This window comes from Solea senegalensis, linkage group LG21 (assembly GCF_019176455.1).
Source record: "Solea senegalensis isolate Sse05_10M linkage group LG21, IFAPA_SoseM_1, whole genome shotgun sequence".
NCBI lineage: Eukaryota > Metazoa > Chordata > Actinopteri > Pleuronectiformes > Soleidae > Solea > Solea senegalensis.
Genome location: NC_058040.1, coordinates 16,073,798 through 16,096,965, shown reverse-complemented (window position 1 = coordinate 16,096,965; position 23,168 = coordinate 16,073,798). Strand labels below are relative to the sequence as shown.

Below are 23,168 nucleotides of genomic sequence, written 5' to 3'. Positions count from 1 at the left end.
TTTAAATTAAAATCTAAATTCATAATATATATATGAAAAAGACAAATGTAAAGATAAATAGATTAGACACAATACAGATACTGTGCATAACGACAGTCATTTACAATTAAACACTTTTAATTTATTTGGAAAAATGCGCATTGTTGTTAATTACACTTAAATTTATGTGAACTTAAAACGTTAAGATTCAGTGGAGATTTACGTGGCTTTAAATAGCATTCATATATATATATATATACATATATATGTATGTACGTCATGATACTTACAGTGTATGTTTTTAAAGAGAGAAATAAATAAGAATTTATACACAGTTGGTTTTAAATATATGGAGATAAAAACACAGAAATGTGTATAAATACCACAAAACATTTGAATTTATTCATATTTATGCATTAGAAAAACTTTGAACATTGTAGTGTAGAACATATCGTTTATATTCTCTAATATTAGAGATATGTGTATTATTATTCTGATGGTGCTGTTTTAAAATTAAAATTTAAAACTTTAAAATTAAAATTCTGTTTTTATAAAGATAATAATTAGTCAGTCAAGACAGATTAGTGGAAAAAGAGAGTGTTTTTATTTGATTTAACCTGGATTTAAAAGTCATTTTGGGTAAAATCTTTTGGAAGAGGCAACATGTAGGTTATACATATACATGTACATATATGTACATGTATATGTATGTATAATAAACATTTTAAAATAGATTAATTCAACGGTTTTATTCATGACAGTGTAAATGTAACCCTGCGTCGCTCTAACACCGCAAACATACATACAAATATAAAGAAACATGAAGGGGAAAAATAAAGGAAGAACTATATAGAATACTCTGGTATATACAAACTATAAATATATACATTGAAATCTACTTAAAATGAACAGTAAAAATCACATCATTATCATTTTTTTAAAAGAAAAACGAGACAAAACAGAAGTTTGATTTAAACGTGTGTGTGTGTGTGTGTATAATTATACACATTATATACATGTTATGTATAGATCTCTATACACTGTGATATTTTATATAATATATCATTCATGATACATACAGAAATACATGTTATGTGATGTCGTTTTTATAGAGAGGCAAATGTAGGAGATGTTTGCAGATGAAGAGTTCACTGGGTTTGAATTTATTTTGAAAAGCTGCAGCACACTTTCATAATTCCTCTCCTTTCTTCTCCTCCTCCTCCTCCTCCTCCTCCTCTATTCTCCTCAAGTCTTTTCAAAGTTTTTTTTGGGGACCTGCTGCCTCCTTTGTCGCGGCTCTGTTGGCCGTGAAATCAGCCTTTAATAGGCGACACAATGGCCGCGTGCAGAGCCAAAGCCGCTGTATTCAAATGTGAGCAGTGAGCAGCAGTGAGCAGCAGTGAGCAGCAGTGAGCAGCACACGCCGTCGCCACCGCGCGTGTGTGTGAGGAGGAGGCTCACTCTTCATCTTCATCACATCACAGGCTTTATGCTCTTCATGCTCTTTATTCTGCCTCTACACGTGTGTGTGACGACACATGAAGGAAATATTGACAAACAATGAAGAGAAAAAACACACTTTTATAAACTATATAAAAAGAAACAAAAATCACACAAACACTGCGGACAAAGAAAATTCTCTTTCTCTGTATATGTAACACTATATACAGTATATATATATATGTAGAGCTGTGTAAATAATAATAATAATGATGTCATTGATTTTGAACAGGATTAATTCAAAATGTAAAATAGTTAAAAGCCTCATAAATACTACAATATTACAATAATAACAGTGGAATTATAGCAAATATTGATGTATTTGCATGAATTTGTAATAACGAGCAGAAGATAATTTGTCGTAGTTTTGGACACAGAGATTAAACTGAATAACATTTTGGAGTTTTTGTGTTTTTAGACTTACACATTTGTCAAGATAAATAATAGTAATGATTATATGGAAACGTCATAATATTATATTAGAAGAACAAACACTATTTTACTGAACTAAAATAAACATGTAAATGACCAACACTACACCCAAAATAACAAAAAAATATCATTGTACTGAAGGAAATATTTGTTATAATTATTCATTTCTTTTACCAGTTTTGTCAGTTATTGTTTATTTGATTTTGTAAATCTGACTTAAATTATATGGAGATGAACATTAGATAGTTTAGTTGTCGTTTTGTATTTGATCAAATATTAGTATTTCTTTCTTTTTTCTTCTTCTCATCTCATCAAAGATTATTCAAAGATAATTTCACTATTTCATAATAATCACTTTCTAAGTTCATTTATATACTCATGTTGTATAAGTTTAACTGTAAATTAATTTAATTATCGGTGAAATGACTGTAAATAACTTTTATATACAACATCATTATATATATATATATATATATATATATATATATATATATATATATATATATATATATATATATATATATATATATACATATATATAAACATATATATAACCGATAGATAGATAGATGAATAGAAATTAAATAATATATTAATTAATTTGAATGAATATTTTTAAACAGTCTTTGTCATCTCCGAAATTCTCTCTCTCTCTCTCTCTCTCTCACACACACACACACACACACACACAGAACATGGCCACAAGCAGAAACAACACATGCTAATTCAGATCAATATGAGAGTTGAATTTCCCTGTGTGTGTGTGTGTGTGTGTGTGTGTGTGTGTGTGCAAAAAGTCAGTCACATGATTTTTTCCATTTCCCATAATCCACTGTGTTTCTGTACCATTTCACTGAAACATTGACAGAAAAATATGTCAAATGTCAAATAAAAATGTTACTGTAACAATAATTTATGATAAAACTTAAATATTTAAATTGGAAGCATGGGGGAGGGGCTTATTCATCCTCCTCCTCCCTACATGATTATTTCATGTCTTCATGGTGTTTTTACTCTTCTAATAATAACATTTGATGAATTGATTTTCGGACATCCAGAACTGTCTTCACACGTCTGATCAAAGACGAGGAGGAGGAGGAGGAGGAGGAGGAGGAGGAGGAGCATTAATATTTCACATTAAACTGGAGAGAAAAAAGAAAAAGATCTACAACTGATCAAGATACAAAAATAAAATTAAAGACATTTTTACAATAAAAGAAAAAAAAAACTGTCTTAGTATACTATGACTTTTTGTGACTTTTTGATGACATGACTTTTTTGTCAAATTTTGGACAATACCTTATTTATAAGATTTAGGAAAACATACTTTTTTTCATGGACATCTTAATATACTATGATTTATTTTTTTTTGACTCAAACCAGATTCCCATTCCACTTGGCCATGCATTGCCAAATATGCCAGCAGGATTTGAACCTGCGCAGGGCGACCCCAATGGATATGTAATCCATCGCCTTAACCATATTTTATGCAGATGTCCCGCCAGTAACTGTCTGGTTTTCCTGTCTTAGTCATCTGCAAGCATTAAATATAAAACAGGTTAATGTCAAGCTTGTAGGTTATGTGTACGTACAGACACAGATCGATTCATCTGTCAGTTAGTTTCTCGATTAATAGTTTGGTCCATAAAATATCAGAAAACCTTAAAAAATGTTTTTTTTAATTTGTGGATCGGTGTTCGTCAAACCTGGAAATGATGATGTTCTCGAATGTCTTGTTTTGTCCACAAACCAAAATGATTCACTTTTAATGATTTATGTTATCCAGAGCAAAGAAACAAAGAAAAGACTCACATTTAAGAAGAAATTTTGTTTTGATCATGAAAAAAGTTTTGATTAATCGATTATCAAAATAGTTGTCGATTAATTTAGTAATCGATTCATTGATTAATTGTTTCAGCTCTAATGTATATGTAAGTACATAATGTATGTATGTAGGTATGTTTTGCATTATTGTTTTAATATTGTTGAAGCACTTTGTAAATGTATGTAGGTGATATATAAATACAGTTATAATTATTATTATTATTATTATCATCACCATTATTACAGTGCTGGTATGTACAGCAACGTCCTTATACACTATATATTCTTATATTTAGAGATGTCTGACATGCACCAACAACACCAAAACAAATTCCTTGTATGTGTAAAAAACGTACTTGGCAAAAAAACTTTTTCTGTTTTTCTGTTCTTATTTCTGACAGGCAGAACCTCTGTTAGCAAAGCGGCTACGCTACATGTGTGAATGTAACGGAGTTGAAATACAAGTTGAATAACGCGCTGACGGGAGGGAAAATTAAATTTCCACGCCGCTTCATTTATGAGTATAAATCAAGTTTCCAAACCTTTATTCGCGCTCGTTCAGGTGTATGCGGTGAAAAATATGTCCGACACGCTAACGAGATAACCACGCCCCCTCCTTCATCACGTGGCTTGTTCGGATCTGTTTTCGGACCACGATTGAAACTCTTTGATCTCGTTAGGACTGTGTTCGGACCTGGTTAGGACCTGTTAGGACGTGTTAGGACCTCAGAGGCAGGCCAGAAACTGACGGGTACGGCCACGGCAACACGTGTGACCACATTTTTTGATAACATTTTGGACGTGTATTATGAATTTTTGTCATATTTTGGATGTTTTTATCATTTTGGACGTATATTATGACTTTTTGTCTAATTTTGGACGATATGCTAAAGAATGACTTTTTTCTGAAAATTTGGACATGACTTTTTTGTCTAATTTTGGACAACATACAAACCTATAACTTCTTTGTCAGATTTTTGGTAAAATTTTGGATGCATATTTTGAATTTCTGTCAAATTTTGGACGTCATACTAAAGTATGACTTTTCTTGTCAAATTTTGGACATGAGTTTTTTGTCTAATTTTGGATGACATACAAACCTATGACTGCTATGTCGTATATTTTGAATTTTTGTAAAACTTTGGACGATTTACTAAAGTATGATTTTTTGTCAATTTTTGGACGACATACTAAAGTATGACTTTTTGTCAAATTTTGGACAACATACTAAAGTATGACTTTTTTTTGTCAAATTTTGGACTTATACAAAGACTTTTTTTTAGTAAAGTCCGGATAACATACTGAAGTGTGACTCATATAAACCTATGACTTCCTTGGCAAACTACGCCATTTTTCCTTTGCCAACTATGACATCATTGTCTGCAGGACTCGAACCTGCGCGGGGAGAGCCCAATGGATTTCTAATCCATCGCCTTAACCACAGTTAAACAGCAGTTAGACAGCAGTCAGTTAGTAGTTAGACAGCAGTCAGTTAGTAGTTAGACAGTAAGTAGTTAGTTAGACAGCAGTTTGTTAGAAGTTAGTTAGGTTGTACAACCGACAAGTCATACAGGTTCTGATGATAGATAGATTTACAAAGGCACATGCAAAGGTTAATATATAACAAAAAATGGCTTTGACAATGCACCTTAAATGCACTTTAAAGGCAACAGTGCTTTGATACCAATTACAACAATAAACAGATAAATAGAATGAAAGATAAATAGCTTTGCCTGCTAGAAAAGTCTACAATGACTTGTTGTCAAATTTTGGACGACACACTAAAGTCCGATTTTCTTCGGTCAAATTTTGGATGACATACTAAAGTATGACTTTTTGTCAAAGTTTGGACAACATACTAAAGTATGACTTTTTCAGTCAAATTTTGGACAACATACTAAAGTATGACTTTTTTTATTTAAAATTTTGGACGACATACTAAAGTATGACTTTTTTCAGTCAAATTTTGGACGACATACTAAAGAACGACTTTTTTGTCAAAGTTTGGACGACATACTAAAGTATGACTTTTTGTCAAAGTTTGGACAACATACTAAAGTATGACTTTTTGGACGACATACTAAAGAACGACTTTTTTGTCGACACACAAACCTATGACTTCTTTGGCAGACCATGCCATTTTTTCTTTGCCAACTATGACATCGTTGTCGGCAGGATTCGAACCTGCGCGGGGAGACCCCAATGGATTTCTAATCCATCGCCTTAACCACTCGGCCACGACAACACGTGTGACCACATTTTTTGATAACATTTTGGACGTATATTATGAATTTTTGTCATATTTTGGATGTTTTTATCATTTTGGACGTATATTATGACTTTTTGTCTAATTTTGGACGACATACTAAAGAATGACTTTTTTCTGAAAATTTGGACATGACTTTTTTGTCTAATTTTGGACAACATACAAACCTATAACTTCTTTGTCAGATTATGGCATTTTTTCTTTGCCAAATACGACATCGTTGTCGGCAGGATTCGAACCTGCGCAGGGAGACCCCAATGGATTTCAAATCCATCGCCTTAACCACTCGGCCACGACAACACTTTTGTCTCCTTTTTTTGATAAAATTTTGGACGCATATTTTGAATTTCTGTCAAATTTTGGACGTCATATGCTAAAGTATGACTTTTTTGTCATATTTTGGACGTCATATGCTAAAGTATGACTTTTTGTCAAATTTTGGACAACATATTGAAGTATGACTTTTTTGGATGACAAAGAAGTTTGATTTTTTTGTCGACATACAAACCTATGATTTCTTTGTCAGATTATGGCATTTTTTCTTTGCCAACTACAACATCGTTGTCGGCAGGATTCGAACCTGCGCGGGGAGACCCCAATGGATTTCTAATCCATCGCCTTAACCACTCGGCCACGACAACACGTGTGACCACGTTTTTTGATAACATTTTGGACGTATATTATGAATTTTTGTCATATTTTGGATGTTTTTATAATTTTGGATGTATATTCTGACTTTTTGTCAAATTTTGGACAACATACTAAAGTATGACTTTTTGTCAAATTTTGGACAACATACTAAAGTATGACTTTTTTTGGTCAAATTTTGGATGACATACTAACCTATGAGTTTTTGGTAAAATGTTGGACAGATATTTTGAATTTCTGTCTTAACCACTCGGCCACGACAACACTTCTAGATGCTTTGTTTTGATAAAATTTTGGATGCATATTTTGAATTTTTGTAAAACTTTGGACGATTTACTAAAGTATGATTTTTTGTCAATTTTTGGACGACATACTAAAGCATGACTTTTTTTATATAAAATTTTGGACTACATACTAAAGTATGACTTTTTTTATATACAATTTTGGACAACATACTAAAGTATGACTTTGTCAAAGTTTGGACGACATACTAAAGTATGACTTTTTCAGTCAAATTTTGGACAACATACTAAAGTATGACTTTTTGTCAAAGTTTGGACAACATACTAAAGTATGACTTTTTTGTCAAATTTTTGACAACATACTAAAGTATGACTTTTTGTCAAATTTTGGACAACATACTAAAGTACGACTTTTTGTCAAATTTTGGACAACATACTAAAGTACGACTTTTTGTCAAAGTTTGGACGACATACTAAAGTATGACTTTTTCAGTCAAAGTTTGGACAACATACTAAATTATGACTTTATTGGATGACATACTGAAGTTTGACTTTTATTTGTCGACATACAAACCTATGACTTCTTTGGCAGACCATGCCATTTTTTCTTTGCCAACTATGACATCGTTGTCTGCAGGATTCAAACCTGCGCGGGGAGACCCCAATGGATTTCTAATCTATCGCCTTAACCACTCGGCCACGACAACACCTGTGACCACATTTTTTTGATAAAATTTTGGACGTATATTATGAATTTTTGTCATATTTTGGATGTTTTTATCATTTTGGACGTATATTATGACTTTTTGTCAAATTTTAGACAACATACTAAAGTATGACTTTTTGTCAAATTTTGGACACCATACTAAAGTATGAGTTTTTTTGGTCAAATTTTGGATGACATACTAACCTATGAGTTTTTGGTAAAATTTTGGACGGATATTTTGAATTTCTGTCTTAACCACTCGGCCAAGACAACACTTCTAGATGCTTTTTTTTGATAAAATTTTGGATGCATATTTTGAATTTCTGTCAAATTTTGGACGTCACATGCTAAAGTATGACTTTTTTTGTCAAATTTTGGACGTATACTATGACTGTCCAGATATTTATTGGCTGATCCTTTCAGCTCAATGCTCCCTTCTGAAAAGGGTAACCAGAACAAGTACGGCGGGTACAACTCGACTGGCTTTCTGAAGGTTTATTCCACATACACAATTAAACAGCAGTTAGACAGCAGTCAGTTAGTAGTTAGACAGCGGTCCGTTAGTTAGACAGTAAGTAGTTAGTTAGACAGCAGTTTGTTAGAAGTTAGTTAGGTTGTACAACCGACAAGTCGTACAGGTTCTGATGATAGATAGATTTACAAAGGCACATGCGAAGGTTAATATATAACAAAAAATGGCTTTGACAATGCACCTTAAAGGCACTTTAAAGGCAACAGTGCTTTGATACCAATTACAACAATAAACAAATAAATAGAATGAAAGATAAATAGCTTTGCCTGCTAGAAAAGTCTACAATGACTTGTTGTCAAATTTTGGACGACACAGTAAAGTCCGATTTTCTTCGGTCAAATTTTGGATGACATATTAAAGTATGACTTTTTGTCAAAGTTTGGACAACATACTAAAGTATGACTTTTTCAGTCAAATTTTGGACAACATACTAAAGTATGACTTTTTTTATTTAAAATTTTGGACAACATACTAAAATATGACTTTTTGTCAAAGTTTGGACAACATACTAAAGTATGACTGTTTTGTCGACATACAAACCTATGACTTCTCTGGCAGACCATGCCATTTTTTCTTTGCCAACTATGACATCGTTGTCGGCAGGATTCGAACCTGCGCGGGGAGACCCCAATGGATTTCTAATCCATCGCCTTAACCACTCGGCCACGACAACACGTGTGACCACATTTTTTTGATAACATTTTGGACGTATATTATGAATTTTTGTCATATTTTGGATGTTTTTATAATTTTGGATGTATATTCTGACTTTTTGTCAAATTTTGGACAACATACTAAAGTATGACTTTTTGTCAAATTTTGGACAACATACTAAAGTATGACTTTTTTTGGTCAAATTTTGGATGACATACTAACCTATGAGTTTTTGGTAAAATTTTGGACGGATATTTTGAATTTCTGTCTTAACCACTCGGCCACGACAACACTTCTAGATGCTTTTTTTTGATAAAATTTTGGATGCATATTTTGAATTTCTGTCAAATTTTGGACGTCACATGCTAAAGTATGACTTTTTTTGTCAAATTTTGGACGTATACTATGACTGTCCAGATATTTATTGGCTGATCCTTTCAGCTCAATGCTCCCTTCTGAAAAGGGTAACCAGAACAAGTACGGCGGGTACAACTCGACTGGCTTTCTGAAGGTTTATTCCACATACACAATTAAACAGCAGTTAGACAGCAGTCAGTTAGTAGTTAGACAGCGGTCCGTTAGTTAGACAGTAAGTAGTTAGTTAGACAGCAGTTTGTTAGAAGTTAGTTAGGTTGTACAACCGACAAGTCGTACAGGTTCTGATGATAGATAGATTTACAAAGGCACATACGAAGGTTAATATATAACAAAAAATGGCTTTGACAATGCACCTTAAAGGCACTTTAAAGGCAACAGTGCTTTGATACCAATTACAACAATAAACAAATAAATAGAATGAAAGATAAATAGCTTTGCCTGCTAGAAAAGTCTACAATGACTTGTTGTCAAATTTTGGACGACACAGTAAAGTCCGATTTTCTTCGGTCAAATTTTGGATGACATATTAAAGTATGACTTTTTGTCAAAGTTTGGACAACATACTAAAGTATGACTTTTTCAGTCAAATTTTGGACAACATACTAAAGTATGACTTTTTTTATTTAAAATTTTGGACAACATACTAAAATATGACTTTTTGTCAAAGTTTGGACAACATACTAAAGTATGACTGTTTTGTCGACATACAAACCTATGACTTCTCTGGCAGACCATGCCATTTTTTCTTTGCCAACTATGACATCGTTGTCGGCAGGATTCGAACCTGCGCGGGGAGACCCCAATGGATTTCTAATCCATCGCCTTAACCACAGTTAAACAGCAGTTAGACAGCAGTCAGTTAGTAGTTAGACAGCAGTCAGTTAGTAGTTAGACAGTAAGTAGTTAGTTAGACAGCAGTTTGTTAGAAGTTAGTTAGGTTGTACAACAGACAAGTCGTACAGGTTCTGATGATAGATAGATTTACAAAGGCACATACGAAGGTTAATATATAACAAAAAATGGCTTTGACAATGCACCTTAAAGGCACTTTAAAGGCAACAGTGCTTTGATACCAATTACAACAATAAACAGATAAATAGAATGAAAGATAAATAGCTTTGCCTGCTAGAAAAGTCTACAATGACTTGTTGTCAAATTTTGGACGACACACTAAAGTCCGATTTTCTTCGGTCAAATTTTGGATGACATACTAAAGTATGACTTTTTGTCAAAGTTTGGACAACATACTAAAGTATGACTTTTTCAGTCAAATTTTGGACAACATACTAAAGTATGACTTTTTTTATTTAAAATTTTGGACGACATACTAAAGTTTGACTTTTTTGTCGACATACAAACCTATGACTTCTTTGGCAGACCATGCCATTTTTTCTTTGCCAACTATGACATCGTTGTCAGCAGGATTCGAACCTGCGCGGGGAGACCCCAATGGATTTCTAATCCATCGCCTTAACCACTCGGCCACGACAACACCTGTGACTACATTTTTTTGATAAAATTTTGGACGTATATTATGAATTTTTGTCATATTTTGGATGTTTTTATAATTTTGGACGTATATTATGACTTTTTGTCAATTTTTGGACGACATACTAAAGTATGACTTTTTTTTGTCAAATTTTGGACTTATACAAAGACTTTTTTTTAGTAAAGTCCGGATAACATACTGAAGTGTGACTCATATAAACCTATGACTTCCTTGGCAAACTACGCCATTTTTCCTTTGCCAACTATGACATCATTGTCTGCAGGACTCGAACCTGCGCGGGGAGAGCCCAATGGATTTCTAATCCATCGCCTTAACCACAGTTAAACAGCAGTTAGACAGCAGTCAGTTAGTAGTTAGACAGCAGTCAGTTAGTAGTTAGACAGTAAGTAGTTAGTTAGACAGCAGTTTGTTAGAAGTTAGTTAGGTTGTACAACCGACAAGTCGTACAGGTTCTGATGATAGATAGATTTACAAAGGCACATGCGAAGGTTAATATATAACAAAAAATGGCTTTGACAATGCACCTTAAAGGCACTTTAAAGGCAACAGTGCTTTGATACCAATTACAACAATAAACAGATAAATAGAATGAAAGATAAATAGCTTTGCCTGCTAGAAAAGTCTACAATGACTTGTTGTCAAATTTTGGACGACACACTAAAGTCCGATTTTCTTCGGTCAAATTTTGGATGACATACTAAAGTATGACTTTTTGTCAAAGTTTGGACAACATACTAAAGTATGACTTTTTCAGTCAAATTTTGGACAACATACTAAAGTATGACTTTTTTTATTTAAAATTTTGGACGACATACTAAAGTATGACTTTTTTGTCGACATACAAACCTATGACTTCTTTGGCAGACCATGCCATTTTTTCTTTGACAACTATGACATTGTTGTCTGCAGGATTCGACCCTGCGCGGGGAGACCCCAATGGATTTCTAATCCACCTTAAACACTCGGCCACGACAGCACTTACGGCTGAACTTCTTTGGTAGAATTTTGGTATGACTTTTGTCAAATTTTGGATGACATACTAAAGTATGACTTTTTTGTCTAAATTTGGACAAAAAAAGTCATAGTATACTAAGTTGCCAATAAATTGACAAAAATAAGATTTTTTTTCTCTTACTCTTTTATTCTGTGACTTTTTTTTAAATATCTCACTTTGTTTGACATTAAAATTTCAGGTTATTCGAATGTACAATTTTATCTTCATGCTTTTCGTGACAGTAGATCAAAACAAAATGATTCCATCTCACTGATATTTGAAATTATCAATAAGTAATCATTTTCTTTTACCTCTGGTGTTAAAATTATAAGTGACCCTAACACAAACCTTTGTTTACAAAACTGCTTTATTCAGATGAAAAAAAAGAAATCTGTCAATTAACAAAAGACGTGTTTAAATCCCGCTGTTGCTCGAGCAGGTTTTTCTTTGTTAGCAGCTGCTGACACGAGGCAGCGGGACCCAAGGGGTCAGAGGTCCACCCCTGGCACTCGCCATCTGACCTCTGTGATTTACATACACGCTGACCTACATTCAATTCTGTTTTTTTTTTCATTCAAATGTTCTACGTTACACAGAAATAAACTGTTAAATTTTGTATTTAATAAAGTGTCAGGTTTTTACATTTGATCTATTTTTCAATGTAAATATTCAGTTGTTCCTTATTTATTGGTGTAAGGACTCATTTTGGTTTGGATTAAGATCAGTGTCTTAACAATTATTATGGATTATTTCACATCTGATCTTGGTGCAGAAATAATGACATCATTCATCTGGAGAGGAGAGTGATAAATGTGTGTGTGCAAATAAAATGTTTTTCACTTTATTTCAAAGTCGCACCACAAAGTGGAACAAGTCAAACATCTGTTTTTAATGAATAACCTTATTATCTGATAGCTAATTATAATTGAAGAAGGATTAAATTAAAGCATTAAACAGACAAACAGCGTTTGTTTTTTTCTTTAACCATAGAGACTCACCTTCATTTGAGCATCACTGCTCCGAGGATGATCCTTAACCTTTGACCTCTGAGACAATTCATCACACAAACACACACACACACTCCTCCCTAAAATCCGAAAACCAACAGCACAGAGTCGTGTGTGTGTGCGTGTGTGGGGGGCTTAAATTAGTCAAAGAGCAATGTCACTGTGAAATTATGAAACATTGACAAAATATAACAAAAAAAAACAATAAAACATTTTTTGTTAATTTTTCAAATCCAAAATGTAAATTTTTTTCGACACAGACTAAAGTCTGGACAGACCACAAACAAAGCTGTATCCCAAACTTTAACCAAATTTAAATTGAACCAATTCCTTAAGAAATTACGTTTTGCCTCATTAGGACCAGGTTTTGGTCTCCATGAGGTCTTCTGGTCCTAACAAGGGACAGAAAAAAAGACCCAAAGAGGCAACAAATACAGATGCAGAGTCGCCCCCTGGTGGCTAGTCAATACATCTCTTTACTTACAGTTTGGCCTCTCTTGATATTCGACGGTAATTAGTTGTCATATATTTAAATATTCAAAATTCCATGAGAGTTAGTAAGGGTAATGCAGAGTTCACAGTGAGATGCATTCATAGACCCTGGTAAATTTAATCATTTCTGCGGAATCTAGTTTGCATTCAAGAAACCTTGTACATTTTAGTATATATATATATATATATATATATATATATATATATATATATATATATATATATATATATATATATATATATATATGTATATGTATATACATATATATGTATATATATATATATAACAACGAGACAGTGCTAGCTTTGTCAAATTGATCATTTCATTCATTTTAATGACTTAATAATGAAATAAATTCAGAGTAGATATATTTTGATTTCAAGTATCAGATCGTTAAATTAAAGCATAGTTTGTTCATCTACAGGATACTGTGTGTGATTTCTAAATGCAGTGTTAGTATATGTTACTCTTCAAGACATACTGGTATGGATGTTGTAAGAAACTGCGCTCCATTCGAATAGTAAATAATACATTCATTTAAAAAAAAATAGAAAGGTGTTTGTGACGAGCTCAAGGCAAGAAAATAACAATCTTTTTCGTCCAGGTCCTGAAAATGTCACGTTTCAAGTCACAGAGATGACATTTTCACAGAAAAAAAACAGCTGATCTTCACCCACACGTTAGAAAAATAGTCCATTTTTCTCTTCAGCAAACATCGAAACACATGAGAACAACTAAAATAAATATGATAAATCACATCATTTCATATACCTGAAAAACACGTGCCTTTAAGTAAACATCTAGTTTTTAAATCACAGGTTTGTTTAAACGGCAAATTTTTTTTACGTCTGCCCCTTTAAGAACAAAAATCCTTAACAAAAATACACAAAATACCTGGATATTTCAATATATGACGCAAACTTGTGTCTGTTTCCAGGTTAAAATGACATGAAACCAAACATGACTCATCATTTTAAATTAGAATCAATACATTATTGATAAAAAAAAAGTAATTTGAATTTAAAGGGATATTTAAGAGTTTCTTGTACTGTGGTTGTAGGAGATACTGCAACATAGTACGCCGTGACTGAACTGAGAGCGCCCCCTATCTCCTGAAATCCTGCAATAGTAAAATAATAATAAATAAAATTGATGTTGGCTTATATACAGTATATATTCATTTCACCATTAGACAACTTTTTCTGCTTAGAAACTTGAGTTTGTGTCACTTTGTAAACCACTCACCTCTCCCTGCACCAAAGTCCATAGAGAAACTCAGCGATTTTACGTCACATCACACAGTTGTTGATCCACTCCAGCTTCCATCAGTGAATTCAAATTCATTTAGGGTGTAATTCTTTTGATTTGGGTACTTGAAATCCTAATTTTCAGTGACCCGAATTTACCAAACACGGCAGCAGTAGACCTGCAGCTCCTGCGTCACTGCAAGCTAAAAACGCTGATTTTCTCTATGGGCTTTGGTACAGGAACATGAGCATTTAACAAAACTTCCATTTCCAGTCAAAACATGACGTCCAACAGTGAGATTAAGTGGTGACTGTGTTCTTAAAATGTCGTAGACAAAGATTAAATCACGTGAGCCTTTTGTTACAAGGGGGTCACAGGGGGGCGCTCACAGCACAGTCAGCACTGAAAAACCTAAACTGTCAATTTAAAGGAGAAGAAAACCTGGAGAAGAAAACCTGAAGAAGAAGAAACAACAGCTGGAGCAGGCATACATGAAAGCAAAGTTATTATCAAATCAAATGATAGTAATGTTGATTTTTATCAGGTGATATGTCAGCGTTACTTATTTTAACTTACTGTATATAATATATAGTATATACTATAAATAATATACTGTGTATATATATATATATATATATATATATATATACATATATATATAAAATCAAAGGAACTGAACATGTCAAACAAAATAAATTTGCATCTATGGTTAGTCTATATTAATTTAACAGCAGCATCCACCAGTTACCTTAATTCAAAATGTACTGTACATGTATAAAAGTGTGTTTTCACTCCTGGTCACGTTGTTACCGTCCTGAGATCAAATTAGCAGGATCAGACCCGAGCCCATGAGCACAGGCCTCTGTCACGAGGAAGACAACCAACGCAGGTCATCTGTCGTTCCGAGAAAAACAAAGACAAAAAGTACGATTTTTAATCTCTTAACTAAAAAGTCTTCACCTAAACACGCTATTGTTTCGAGAAATGTCTACACATACACACGGAACCTCCCAAAACCACTCTAAATACTGTAGTATTCACGCCAGGCCTGTAGGTGGTGCTGTGACATTGCTGCCAGAGAAATACCGCAAAGACTGGAGAAGAAGAACGTGAGGAGCATTCGCGCAAGGCTTCCGCTCTGTGTACGAACTCCAAACACAAAAAGAGGAAGACGACGGCAACAGAGATGGTGACTGTGAATGTAGAACTGAGAGGGGGCGGGGCTATGACATCATCATTTTTTCCAAGGTTGCATTAGGGTTGTGCCCTCTTAAACGCTGGTTTGGCGTGGTTTAAAAAGCAGATTTTCCGCAGAAACAGTAAGTGGACAGAGTCAGTCAAGAACCAATCCATGACTATTGTGCGACCCTGTTTTTCAAAAAGGTTTTGTGAGGAACGTACTTTTCTCCCACATTGTGTTTTTCGATAGCGTAAGTATTTGAGTTAACACCAGCAGGGGGTGTGGAAAAAATGTTAGCTGTTCTCCAAGCAGCAGTAGACCAACTGTTGGAGACCAAACATCAGAAGACGTTTGATGCAAACTTCTGTGGTACTATGAGGACATTCTTGTGATGCTATGAGGAAAAATCCAAGTGTTTCTGACTAAATCCAACGACATTTTTATCATCACCCTTACGTCCGCGAGAGAGGAACATCATGTGTTGCAGAATCTGTAGATGAAGGTTGTAAGTTTTCCATTTTTTAACAATCATCCTTCAACTGCCAGCCTTTTGTTATATATTCATTTATACGCAGCTAGCTTTTGATAAAGATTAGCCAAAAACTAGCTCACTGTAAAAAGAAAAAGTGGTCATCGATTGTAATTTCCAAAAATTATTTTCACATCTCACACGTGTGTAAAACAAACTAGAAGCGGGCTTTATTCGTTGCCGGTTGTTCTTAAAGATTGGCTGTTTCCCCGCAGGAGGCTAATTCTTTGCTGGACGTTATCTGTAGGGCTCAGAGATCGCAGACACGTACACTGGTCGACCACTTTGAACGTGGTGGCGCTGTTGCTTACGCTGCTTGTGGCAGAGATAACACATTTTTTTCCGTCGTCATACGTTATGCTAATATTTGAGCACAGGTGCTATAGGTTAGCTTAGCTTATCATATCACGCTTAATTGTGCACGCGTTTGATTTTTTAACAGTACGGCGTCTAAGATATGTCGGACACGGCCGTTTCCTCCTGCGGGCAAGTACGCAAAATCATTCAACTCGAGCGTCAGGCGCGATGGACGAGATTCTGACGTGCGCATCGCATCGTCTGTGAATTGACTTTGAACGTAAACTTGGCGCGCCACAGCTTTAGCAACATTAGCAACCCTTTCTGTGACAGACACGCCAGCATGGGAAAAAGACATGGCCACCGTCAAAGCGTTAAAGTGACACTTACACAAAGGTTGATCGGACTGTAACTAACGCTAACACGTCATATCGAGAACAGCGCATTGCTTCAGTGCTGATTAGCAAAATAACCAGAATATGATCCACGATATGAGACAATATTTACCACGTGGAAAATCTTCACAGAATCAACAATGGAAAAAAAATGGGTCCGTGATGGAAACGTTGGCGAACGTGCGTTCAGCTGCAGACAGAAGTTCTTCACAGCGTCAGATTCTCGGGCAGTAGAAAACAAAACTGTCCATCGTTTCTCGAAGGTTTTCACAGTTTTGTACAAACAGTTTCTTCTCGAGTGTCAGAGTGTGTGTTTCCTTTGAGGCTACGAGTCTACGATTTTGAGTTTGACAAACCCAGCCTTTGAGTTTCGTGTCCCTTTGACAGCCCTGGTGAGAGAAAGTGTTGCGAGGGGGGCGGAGCTTGAAGCCGCAGATGCTGCCGCGTTAGCCCTAAGCGCAGTGGGACAGGCTGAGCTTCAGCAGTCCCTCCGTGTGCATCTTGTAGAGGAGTTTGAACTCGGCGGGCAGCTGATGCGACTCCTGCCACTTGGTGGTGAACTTGGTGCCCTTCTTGTCGTAGTAGTGGTACGGCAGCTCCTTGCCCGTGTTGGGGTCCCAGCCGAACGGCCAGAAGCCGTACAGGTGGATCTGGTCGCACATGGACGACGCCAGCGTGTACATCAGGATCCCGGTGCTGAGGCGCTTCGGCGACAACTGCTTGGTTTTCCAGTAACTGTGGAGTGAAATGAACCAGAGAAAGAACCCTTAACTTTTCAATGACAATAGAGGGCAGCACATGGTCAAGAGGAAGGGAAATGGGCCTGTAACCAGAGGGTTGCTGGTTCAAACACAAGGAAAGGTCAGGGTCTAGATAAGTTCTGCTTGGTTCACTACTGGTGTGTAATATTGGTTAAATTTACTAACAGGTGTGTGTGTGTGCAAATAAAAATGTATTTAATTCTAGACTGCTTAGTTTATGATCTTATTTTTATTTTTAAGGGATAAACTGACGTTTGTGTCATTTTCTAAATCCCTCGCCAAACTCCATAGAGAAAATCTGTGTTTTTAGGTCACAGGGACACAGGAGCTGCTGGTCTGCTGCGCTTAGTTAAATCCAAACGCAGAATTTCTGAAAACAGGATATCTGACGTTAAACGCTGAAGTGACAGAGGCAGCAGTGGACAGCAGTGGATCTGCAGCTACCCGTGAGCTGTGATGTACATTCACTGATTTTCTCCACGGACTTTGGTGTGGGAGCGTGAATGACGAAACAAGCCAACACACATTTTAGTTTCCAGTGGGAAAAGTCTGTCCAACAGTGAGATAAAGCTATTATTCTATTATTATTTCTGTGTCCACTCGTGTTTGCAGGGTTTTCTGGAACCGCGCTGACGTCATGCACCCGTATTGTACAGAACCGTGATCTCTATATGTCACAGAGAGGATTTAAACCCCAAAGCCGGATTAAAAAGAAAGAGGCATTTAGTGAAAGGCATGGTGCAGGGTTGTGACTGCGTGTGTGTGTGTGTAGGGGGGGATTTAAGTTTTGGTGCTTAGTGTTGTAGACACACCTCGTACAGTAGCTTAATCTCCAACAATCCCATTAAATCTACCTGCTCTGGAAGAATTAGCCGCATTTAAGCTGCTCAGACAGATTTCAGCTCCTCCGCGATTCATGGAGACACTTTTGTTAGAGGCGAGGTTTGGAGAGGTTCCCCCTCTGTGATGCTGCGGCGCAGGACTCCCCAGTGACTGCATTATTTCATATATTTATTTAGCGAACTGAAGTCATTTCATCCGGCAACGGCTTAGTGTTGGGGTTTTGATGAACGATGTATAGGATTAAACTGGATGTGAACATAAAATATAATCGTTTTAATGTGAAAAACCAAAATACACGTGTGCTCATTATTAAAGTAACATCTACTCTGGTGGTTAATGTGGTAAAAACATAAAGTCTGGTTGTTTTTACTTGATAAAACAAATTGTTCCAGTATTAGAGAAGGAAAACCTTTATTTTCAGGCTTTTATTTTGAATTCATCAAGACAGGAAGTTCTGAGGTTAACTAATAGTAGTTTCAGTGGGTAGAGTCAAATTAACATTAAATGAACACATAAAAACTCAGAAAAACTTGCTCCTGAGTTTTTGTGTGTTTTTACGAGGTACTAAAGGTATGTTTTTATACAGAATACTTCAACTTATGCATATACTGTCTTAAGATTTGCCACTTTTTCACACCATCACCCACTGTTGTCCAAGAGGAAACTGAAGTCTGTGTCACTTTGTGAACCTCTGATTTTGCACCACAGCTCACATACACTGTCGATCCACTTCTGCCTCCTTTTGTGACTTCAGTGTTTGAAATGGTTCGTTCAGATTCACCAAAGTGACCAAATGAGGCAGCTTGTGGCTCCCTGTGAGCTAAAAACGTTGAACGTTGACACAAACCCGAAATGTCCTGTTGGAAAAGGCTGTTTAACGGTGAGTTTAATCAATAAACACATTCTGAAGATAATATAGAGTTAAAATGATGTTGATTTTCCGAGTATTTCTTGGTGTTTCTTACTTGTTGATGTACTGCATGATGTTTCCAGGCCAGGCCAGCTGGACCTTCAGCTGACCTCGATGCTCCACAAAAAAGTCGACCAGTGTCCTCGTCACCGTGGCCGACGTGTGGAAGAAAAACGCTGGGATCCACAGGATGGCGCCGTCCAGTTTCTTCAGGCTCAGAAAGAAGTTGTTCCTGTCCTGCACAGTCAGCAAATTGTTGTAGTATTTCTCCAGGATGCTGGGGTTAAAGGTCGTCATGTTGGTCCGCCGCCCGACATCCTTCTTGAAGAGCTCGGTTGGGGCGAAGTTGCAGCGGAAGACAAAGTCGAACTTCTCAATCTGCGGTCCGCAGCGCGAGCCGGTGAGGATGCCGCTGTTGCCAACCACGGCGCAGACGTTGTAGTGTTTGTTGAGGATGGGCGAGGCGTCGGGGAGCAGCGAGCGGAAGTTCTCGCCAATGGAGAAGACGTACTTGTGGCTGGAGTAGTCGTAATGCATCAGCTGTCCGATCCTGACCGCGTCCCGCGTCAGTGTGAAGTTGTGGGGGATGTCGATGTATTGAGAGATCTCTTGTCTGCAAAACAGAAAAAAATATTATATTATTATATATTCGTCACTGCATTCTTGGCATAAACGTCCACAAATACATTGTTTACCTGCAGCCTGGATTCAAGGAAAGAACTCAAGGAGTTCAAGGCAGAGATGAACTCAATAGTAACTAGTTTTTGTCGATAGTTTTGACTTGACTTAGATCAGACCAAACTCCATTGAGAAAATCAGTGATTTTAGCTCCGAGGGACACATTAGCTGCTGCTCTACTGCTGCCTCGTATCTTGAGTTTAGTCACTGAGGTAAATCAAAACGACGTGTTTCAAACACAGAAGCTTGAAAATAACACATGTGAACTCACTGATGGAGGCAGAAGTGGATCGACATCTCCTGTATGCGGTGATGGTAAAATTGCTGATTTTCTCTATGGAGTTTGGTGTGGGAGAGTGAGCAAGTTACGTACTTCACTCTACAGTTGGAAAAGTCCGTTTAAATATACTCTTATATCTTAGACATACTTCAAGTCTGCAATCATGTTATGCGTGACTCCGAGTGTCCGTACACGGCAAGATTCAGTATCGATAATGTCTGTAATTCATAAAATGACAATTGAGCCAATTATTTCAAAATAAACCACGCCTTACTATCTTAAAATGTTAAAATAAAGAAACAAAATAGGGTAATATGTACTGAGTAATCACTCAGTACATGTTACATACATATATAAAATTGGAAAAATACATTAATTTAAATCCTTAGCTCATTGTCAGGCACCCTAAGTGGTAACCAATGGATATGAGGGTGTTGAAGTGTGAGAAGAGGGATTTATTGTAAATTTACAGTAGCAGTAGATGTTGCGATGATGGTAAAGAATCTGTGTGTGTGTGTGTGTGTGTGTGTGCTACTTCTGCTGTGTAAACCCAGTGCTGTTGTACGTCCATCTGGACGAGTTCAGCAGGTCCTCGCTGAGAGAGTTGGTCAGAGACGAAAACGCCGGATCCAGATATTTCATCGCCAGCTGGGAGCTACACACAGGAGAAAAACATAAAAAAAAAACAACAGGAGCTCAAGGTTTTTTTGAAGAAGTTTCCATGAGCGGTTCTTATGCAGAGTCTGCGTAGAGCGTGCAGTAGAAGCAGGATTTTTATTAGCACATTGTTTTTCTTGTGAACTGCTTCTCGGCGTTGTAGCTCCGGGAAAAGATCAAAACAATGCGTAAGTCGTGTTCCAAACAGGCAGAAGTTTTCCCTTTAGAACAAGCATCTTATTCAGCTCTGCTGGAGCGTTTCTCCTTTGAATGTCACATGATCAGACAGGTTGAACACAAATCACTGGATTTGAGCGTAAAAGTTGTTGCTCACCAAGGACTGAACTGATTTATACGTTAAAAATGTTGAATTACGTGCAGTCATCGCACATGAACACACCGCACCACTTGAAGTCATCGCTAAAATTAATACACTGTGTCAAAGATGAAGATTTGTGTAATTATTTGACTGTTTTGATTTGAATTTGACATTTTTGGAACCTGTCTGATCAGACAACATGATTAAAATAACCAGAACCAAACAGTGAATTAGCTTCATCTGTTTTCTGCAGAAGCAACGCCGTCTCCCAAAATTTCTCTTCCCACACAACTCAACAGTCATCTCTGTTTTCAAGTATTTCAGTACGCTTTCGTACAACGTGGACAAAATGTCCACCGAGCAGCAGACAGACCGCGCGTCGAGAAAGTTAAATCATTAGCACAGTTTTACATCACACCTGACACCAATTACACAAAAAAAACATGAACTTTTTAAAAATACTTTTATAGTGTGTATAGTTTCAGACCTTTCATTTTTAAATTTGACTTTTGACAAATTTTTTTAATTATCCTTGATTTGGCGCCATCATTTCTACATCTAACACCACAGTCATAAACAGGAAATGGTTAACATCAACCTCATTTTTTTTCTTTACCCCCAAAAAAACACCACAGAGGGTTGAAACACTTTGGACAAGTAACGTGATTTTTGGTTCAGAAACTAAGTTCTTTACAACGAGTAACTGAGAAACAGTAGACGTTGTGTGGGAAGGTAATTTTTCAGCTAGCTGGCTGAGTATCAAGCTATCCTTGCTACTAGCAAGATGGCTAGCAAGCTAGATCGCTGGCAAGATAGATAGATAGACAGATAGACAGATAGACAGATAGATAGATAGATAGATAGATAGATAGAAAAAATGCAGTGCGGCTGTAAAACGTTAGCACGCTGTATTCACCTCAGGTCTGGTTTGCGAGGCGGCCTCTCGCTGCAGCGTCGACGAGGAGCAAGAAACAAAAAAATACACTCACTCTCTTTATCAACTTTATCACTTACCTTAAAAATGACATTCAAGAGACAGCAAAAGTAGAACGCCCCAAAGCACCGCAGGTATTAAACATTGGTGAGTTGTGAAAGAATTGTAAAGTTGCTCAGTTGCACCCCAAAAGGTGAAAACAGGGAGGACTTTGCTGAAACTAAGTCGATTGGGACCACGGCATCAACTCAACAGGAAGTTAGTCATTTTGTACAAGACACATTAAAGATAAAAAAAGTTATCAAGATACATTGACTGATCTGCCAATAACAGATTGACACGTATATTATATGTAATAATAATAATAATATAATATATTATGTATTAGTGTATCTTAGTGTATTTATACACTTATAAACACAGCACATAACAAGTCGAGTGTGGTGAATGTGATTTTATATCTATTAGTGTATATTATATATTATAATAATAATAATGATATAATATATTATATATTAGTGTATTAGTGTATCTTAGTGTATTTATACACTTATAAAAACAACACATATCAAGTCGAGTGTGGTGAATGTGATTTTATATCTATTAGTGTATATTATATATTATATGTAATAATAATAATAATAAAATAATATATTATATATTAGTGTATTAGTGTATCTTAGTGTATTTATACACTTATAAACACAGCACATAACAAGTCGAGTGTGGTGAATGTGATTTTATATCTATTAGTGTATATTATATATAATAATAATAATAAAATAATATATTATATATTAGTGTATTAGTGTATCTTAGTGTATTTATACACTTATAAACACAGCACATAACAAGTCGAGTGTGGTGAATGTGATTTTATATCTATTAGTGTATATTATATATAATAATAATAATAAAATAATATATTATATATTAGTGTATTAGTGTATCTTAGTGTATTTATACACTTAT

The 23,168-nt window shown here is 35.7% G+C and overlaps 1 protein-coding gene and 6 non-coding genes across 7 annotated transcripts; all 7 read right to left on the bottom strand.

Moving 5' to 3' along the window:
- Positions 1-5,898: 5,898 nt before the first annotated feature.
- Positions 5,899-5,980, bottom strand: trnas-aga. The gene has a single exon. It is a non-coding gene; the product is annotated as a tRNA-Ser (tRNA).
- Positions 5,981-6,219: 239 nt separating this feature from the next.
- Positions 6,220-6,301, bottom strand: trnas-uga. Its single transcript has one exon. It is a non-coding gene; the product is annotated as a tRNA-Ser (tRNA).
- A 259-nt stretch (positions 6,302-6,560) lies between these two features.
- Positions 6,561-6,642, bottom strand: trnas-aga. The gene has a single exon. It is a non-coding gene; the product is annotated as a tRNA-Ser (tRNA).
- An 874-nt stretch (positions 6,643-7,516) lies between these two features.
- On the bottom strand, positions 7,517-7,598 carry trnas-aga. The gene has a single exon. It is a non-coding gene; the product is annotated as a tRNA-Ser (tRNA).
- Positions 7,599-8,720: 1,122 nt separating this feature from the next.
- trnas-aga lies at positions 8,721-8,802 on the bottom strand. The gene has a single exon. It is a non-coding gene; the product is annotated as a tRNA-Ser (tRNA).
- Positions 8,803-10,571: 1,769 nt separating this feature from the next.
- trnas-aga lies at positions 10,572-10,653 on the bottom strand. Its single transcript has one exon. It is a non-coding gene; the product is annotated as a tRNA-Ser (tRNA).
- Positions 10,654-15,077: 4,424 nt separating this feature from the next.
- Positions 15,078-22,333, bottom strand: LOC122758655 (sia-alpha-2,3-Gal-beta-1,4-GlcNAc-R:alpha 2,8-sialyltransferase-like; the record flags this gene model as incomplete). The annotated part of the gene is made up of 4 exons (XM_044012924.1): positions 15,078-17,549; positions 19,384-19,941; positions 20,822-20,941; positions 22,179-22,333. Coding segments are annotated over 4 exons (1,116 nt in total), but the record flags the coding sequence as incomplete, so codon positions are not given.
- Positions 22,334-23,168: the final 835 nt, after the last annotated feature.